General features: G+C 39.5%; 1 protein-coding gene across 1 annotated transcript; it reads right to left on the bottom strand.

Annotated features, from left to right (window-relative positions):
• Positions 1–848: 848 nt before the first annotated feature.
• LOC134220234 (uncharacterized) lies at positions 849–2,512 on the bottom strand. Its single transcript, XM_062699231.1, has 2 exons — positions 2,263–2,512; positions 849–1,702 (listed from the first exon to the last, which is right to left on the bottom strand). The coding sequence occupies exons 1-2, from the start codon at positions 2,461–2,463 to the stop codon at positions 1,382–1,384; spliced, it is 522 nt and encodes a 173-aa protein (XP_062555215.1). The 5' UTR covers positions 2,464–2,512; the 3' UTR covers positions 849–1,381.
• Positions 2,513–6,688: the final 4,176 nt, after the last annotated feature.

Genomic DNA, 6,688 nt, shown 5'->3' with positions numbered 1-6,688 from the left:
ATAATACACAGTTAAACTAAATTATAACATAGTATTCCCAATGATCTAATCACTGCTTCAACTCAGTGAACCATTTGAAATTAGAATGTAATTTGTGCATGTGACTATAATCACAGAGAACAGACAGTACAGACAGTCAGTACACAAGCTGTACTCGCTATGTTGTGATAACTTTTTACTGTTCATTTTGAAATAACTTTGGAATGTCGACGTTATTCCGTGCAGAATCAGCGCTAGCGTCATCAAAAAATGCCACTGTGCGCTAGTGTCGTTATGCATGCAAGAGCATACCAGCGCCATCGTGTTGTCAAAATGAGCTTGTGAGTTGCAATGTCGACGTCGATGGCGTTGAGGTTCGGTTTGTTTATTTACACATGTTTTGCAAGAAATTTTGTTCGAGCCTCCATGTCTGTTCTCTGTGCTATAATTGTCAATTATTGATAAATAATTTAAAAGGGTAGCAATTACGAATTGTAATGCTGCTCATGCCCATGAAAATTAATGAATAAATTCAAATATCATAGGATCTTTATTGCTAATTTGCTAAGAACTGTACCACCGAAATTTAATTTCATAACGCTGCATGCACATTTGCAAAAAATCCCGAGCGCCACTTATTCATTGACAGGAGATGTATCACTTTGAAATTGAACATGTTTTTATTTTTTAGGTGTCGACTTCGACAGGGGGATCATTTAGTAGGGTAGAAAGGTCCGGAAGACTAAATTAGTTATCTAAGACATTCATGTAGACTGCTAGACCATCTACATCATCAACTATCCGGCCAGTGGGTCAAAAAGCATCAAAACATCATAAACAGAACCAAGGACATTTCACGCTCGCAGGAATGCAAATGGCAAAGGCGGGTGGGTAGCTCACTCGCAGAAGCAGCTAAGGAGAAGGTGGCGCTAACAAAAGACAGGACATTGGCCATTAACAGGATGGTGGATCACGCCGTGATGTCCGTCAACTTCTCCACTATCAGCGATACCGCCAAGATATATTATGAAATGGAACAACAAAGAATTTTGAATCAAAGCGCATCAAAACAAAATTCATCCGACGCTGGCAACGAAGATTTGGAGTATCCAGAAGAGAAAGAGGAAGATACCGAGGTTGTTGATTTCTTGGAAGAATATTTGGAAATCGGTATTGACGAATGAAGAAAAAAAGTGTTACTGTTAAGTAACATATTTTCTATATTTTAACCATCTTTTATCAAAAAATGATAAAACAGAGAATAATAAACGTTTTAATTTTGTTAATCTTTTGAATCAATCTCGTAAGTGTGTGTGTGTTTGATTGTATTCATGTGCTTCTTGAACGTGTGTAGATGTATGTTACTCCTCTTCTTCTTCTTTAACTTTCCACAGATGTTCAATTAAATCCTCCTGTAACTGAGATGTATTGCAGCATTATGAACTTGTTCGTACCGTCCGAGGAAATCGGTAAAATTGAAACCACCTGAATCCATTCTAATTGTTTCGCCGTTGTTCCAGAAATCGTGCTCCCCTTCGGTCACAGCTTCTCGCTGATGTTCAACGATCATATTGTGCAAAATGATACATGTGCGCATGATTGCTGCGAGATCTTGCTGGTACCACAGTCTTCCAGGATTCTTAAGAATGGCGAATCGTGCCATCAAAACACCAAAGGCACGTTCCACGTCCTTTCTGGCTGCTTCCTGCTGTTTTGCGAAGTGCTGCAAATAAAACAAATTTATGAAATTTGAAACGCATAACCTACTGAACCAATCCATAGAAACCCTAATAAATTCATTTAGCAGTGGGTTGAAAGAGACAAAGGAAAAGCCTTAAATATCACTGATAGATGGATAGCTCCTATGTTCTACATTCGTTCATACAAAAGAGGTTATAAACCAAACCACAGAAAGATTGTAGCTGTCGTCACTGTTCAGATCATTATATGCTGGCTGGGATGGGCTGAACAAAAATAAAGGATTTGCAAAATCCATACAATCCTTAATCGATTGATAGTGTAGTGTGGGGGAAGAGTACGCACGGAGTTTATGCAGAGCTCTTATAATACAAACTTTTAATTTTTAATAAGACATCCAGCCATTTTTATTAGTAATATTATTGCAATGGAATTAAAGCTATAGAATAAACAGAATCTTATATCAAAATTTCATATACATTGTTTAAAGAGAGCAATATTAATGTTTTCCACTTTAGGAATTGTCTTTCGAAGGACCTCGGCCTTTCAGGTATTAATTTAACAATGAAATTCGGTTCTACTCACCTTGCGTTTTTGTCCATATGGTGAAGGAATCGTTTGAACGATAGTTGCTAGGGGAGGGTAAATCCCATCTGCCAAGTAATACCCCGAGTGGTACGATCTTCCATTTATTTCAAACTCTACCACAGGAGATCTGCCGCAGTAGAGGTCAACAAATAACGGCGAACGTTCCAGCACATTAATGTCATTCATAGACCCTGGCATACCAAAGAAGGCATGCCAGATCCAGAGATCGTTGGACGCTACTGCCTCCAGCCCAGGCTGTGGGACAGTTTTTCCACTACCAGTGGCATCAATCAAGCGATCCCAACATTCCTGCAAATATTATATATTAACAATATAGTCCACCTTGCGTAAAACAGGCGAACACGCTGTTGAAGCGCTACAACGGATGGCGGTCAAACTATTTTGTACTCGTCGCAGTAAACGCGTAGACGCGCGTCAATGCTTTGTTTTCACTCAACGCTGCGCATCATTGTATAGTTTGACACTTATTACACATCTGAGATCCCTTTCTTCCCATAGCAATTTGAATATTGTTTGACTCAGATAAAAGTTCAAAACTTTCACCTATTTCTCCAGCGACAGTCCCCCATGTTTTTAAATCTTTTAAATATGATGAAAGTATTCTGCTAAGGTAAAAAATGTAGCTGTGCGATGGTACAGTAACAGATAAAAGGCATAATCCAATATTGCAATAGACTTGAAAGAAATGTGACGAGCTAGCTCAGAGTTATTTTTTCCTGGCTCTGCGTAGATTAATTAACAAGTAAGAGTAAGGCACAAATTTTCCGATTTAAAGTGGACAATAAGGACAAAAACATAATTCATTAACTCAAGTTGACTACCAGAACACAATTAATTTTAAACATTTATTGGATGAAACACATATCGTAGAGAGGAAAGTTATTATTGCGTTCGAAGCAGCATGCATTATGATCCCCCGACTGCACCGGACGACCGGAATTCGGTTTTAGAAAAGGCTTTGGAAATTTGCTTTGACGCGATAGCTCTTCCGCAGTAGTCCAATGGCAGATAGCAGATTTTAAATACTTGTTGATCAATACCGTCTTCAGGCTTGTAAAATGTCATCTGCGTGTCATTTAACTAATTTGTTCATAACTTTCTTTAGAAGCCAAATTTATTCCATAATTTTGAATGTAGTCATAACGCTTGAGTAGGGCTATATTTTTGTCCAAGGGTACATTGCTCTAAGTATAACATCTGAGGCTGGAGAGTGAAAACTCTCCAAAATGTCACGTGTCATTTGACATAATGTCATTTGAATGACATTTTGCCTCCCAAGCCCCAGATTACATATTTACAGCAAAGTCTTGTTAGACAAAGTTGTAGGTCCATTTAAGCGCTATAAGCTCGTCATACAACATGAATCGATAGCTACCTTCTGAAAAAAGTTCTGTGAAAATTATACAAACGAATGCAAATGACATTTTACAACACTGACCGTCTTAGAAAATAGAACCATTCACCGGAAACGTCGCTTAAATCGTCCACAGGATTGAATAGCGAACATAACTTGCCAGATGCCTTTAACTACTGCGAAATCGCGTTGGGCATCATCTGCTATGGAATGGAAAGTCGGAACCAGTTCGAGTTTGAATAGCTTCTGGTGGTGTCTCCTGTGGTAGGGTTGTAATGCTGGAACTCAGTGGAAGCTGCCGGTTAACGAATCGTCAGACAAACTGCAGAAAATTTTCGCTCACAAAACGTACCTTCTTCCAGAGGATACCTACTAAGTAATTTAATAAATTAAAAATGTGGATGCACTGGATGCAGCAATGGACGTGTATCGTCACCTGAAATGAACAGATCACAAGCATTACATGATGGTATCGGTTTGTTATGTTTTGACCTGGGGTTGTGACATTTGATAACCAATGAAAAATCAATGTTACCTTGATCGTTTTTATTGAAATGGTTCGACTTTTGCTCACCAGTTAGCGCGACTATCAGAAAAAATGGTTCGTAAATGACTCGTATGGGATTTCCAAGAGTGGACTATCTTGTACTTTACTTTCTTTGATTCCTGGGAATCCTTTTCTTCGACCTTCATCCAGCAAGCGCGTTAAATCTTGTTCGTTCGGAGATCGCAGATATTGTACCGAAAATATACGTACAACCGTTCGGCAGAATTCCAATAAGCAGTTGCGAGCTGTTGACTCTGACAATCGAAGGTATTCGTCCACTGCATCTGCCGGAATTCCATATGCCAACTGGCGAATAGCTGCGGTACACTTCTGCAGTGTAGTCAACCCTACTTTGCCGGTTGCATCTGGTCTTTGTACAAAATAGAAATTGGCTGCTTGTACCTGGTCCACAATACGCGGCTCATACGGAACCGTCTTCGAAACTGCTCGTCCGAATATGTTGGCCTCTCCAGGAAGTAATCGGCCATTAGCCGTTCAGCGCCTTCTTGAGCTGATCTATCAATATTGGGTCGCCTACCTAAGCGTGCCCGGATTTCACATTCTCGAGAACAAATAACTGCCATAGCTTGTGTCTGTAGCATCTGGCTTGCTAAATCCATATCGTCGTCGCTGGAATCCGACAAAAGCATCGAAAAGTGGTCCAGATTTATTTTTCACTGAACGATTCTCAACACGTAATATGTGAACTGTCAAACTTGTTTACTTGTTTGTTGTTCCACCGGTATGAAACACAGCAACCATATTAATAGCCGAAATTACTAGCTACCGATACGAAAAAGAGTGACTATACTAAAATGACAGCGCCGCGCAGGTGATTAAAATGCTCGCGCCCGTTAATGATGCTCTAAGAGATAGCAGTCCGAACCTACTTACAAAAGAGCTAAAAGCTGCTCAGGATGACGCAGAAATAGAGGAAGAACCACACAAAGAGAACGAACAGGAGAACCTTGAAGACATGGGCTTATTCTACGAGTCGAGTGACGTGAGGTGAGTTGATTTTAGCAATTCTCACGTGAGGTGACCATGTTATTTAAATGGGGCTATACGACTCTTCTCACGTCATTCGAGCAATCTCACGTCACTCCACTCGTAGAATAAGCACAATTTGGGCTTATTATACCGAGCAAGACGACAACGATGACGACGTTAGATATTCAGATGATGTGGCATATGACGTTCTGTCTATTACAAGCACTCGCTGTGCTGCCCATACATGTAAGTTGGCTGTGCAGGATGTTTTGAAGAAGTACACAAAGCAAATTGAAAATATTAAGAAACTCTGCCTTTACTGGCTTGTAAAGCACAGGGCATCATTTGCTACCCATTAGGCCCATCTTCCACCAATTCCAGGACTAACACCTGTCATAAGACGAGTTTATACAATCCCATTGAATTCCACCACTTAATTGTATCTTGACAGATACGTATTTCGACCTCAAAAGTAAGGCCGTCTTCAGTGTCTCGTACTTGACTCGACTTGACTCGACTAAGACGAGTTTGTACAATCCCATTGAATTCCACCACTTAATTGTATCTTGACAGATACGTATTTCGACCTCAACAGTAAGGCCGTCTTCAGTGTCTCGTACTTGACTCGACTTAAGTGGGAGAATTCAATGGGACTGTACAAACTCGTCTTATGACAAGTAAAGACATTCCACTAAAAAGCTCAAAATAATTTTCTTAACATAATTAAGTTGTTTTTGACTGATATATTACAAGGGCTCATTCACAAATTACATAACGCAAAAAAACACAGATTTGAACCCCCACCCACCCCTCCGTGACTTGTTTGTAACATTTCCGTCATACCCACCCACCCCCACCTGTGACGTATAACGTCTTATTAAAATTTTACAAAAATGATAAATTGTTATTATAAATTCAGTAGAAAATCGAATTATAGCCGCTATCAAAATTGGATTTTTCTCACAATCCATACGTTAAACCTAATTTCGGAAGTGGTGCGCTGTATAGCACATCACAAAATGAAAACAGCGCACCACTTCCGAAGTTAGGTTTAACGTATGGATTGTGAGAAAAATCCAACTTCGTTAGCGGATATGATTCGGGTTTGCACTGAATTGATAATATTTTTAGTGAACTCTTCCTTAACTTCCTTCATAGTACATAATAATACTGACAAATTTGAATTTAATTTAAAATTTCTTTTTTTATATTATTTTATTATCATAAATGTTACCCGTAACAGAACTAAACAAACCCACCCACCCCCTAGACAAACTGTAACATTTTGTAACGCAATATTATGTACCCACCCACCCCTTAATGCGTTATGTAATTTGTGAATGAGCCCCAAAAGGATCATATTCCCCTTTCGGAATTCTACACAGAATGAAACTGAATTCCCTAACGACAAATCACCTGGCCAAGAAGCTACGCAACGCCATGGAGAAACGGTTACATAAGCTAACGGAGACGCCCCAATTCAAAGCTAGTCCGTACATCGATCCTCGCTT

Source organism: Armigeres subalbatus, chromosome 3 (genome assembly GCF_024139115.2).
Source record: "Armigeres subalbatus isolate Guangzhou_Male chromosome 3, GZ_Asu_2, whole genome shotgun sequence".
NCBI lineage: Eukaryota > Metazoa > Arthropoda > Insecta > Diptera > Culicidae > Armigeres > Armigeres subalbatus.
The sequence above is the reverse complement of the archived record's forward strand: the minus strand, read 5'-3'. Positions and strand labels throughout refer to the sequence as shown.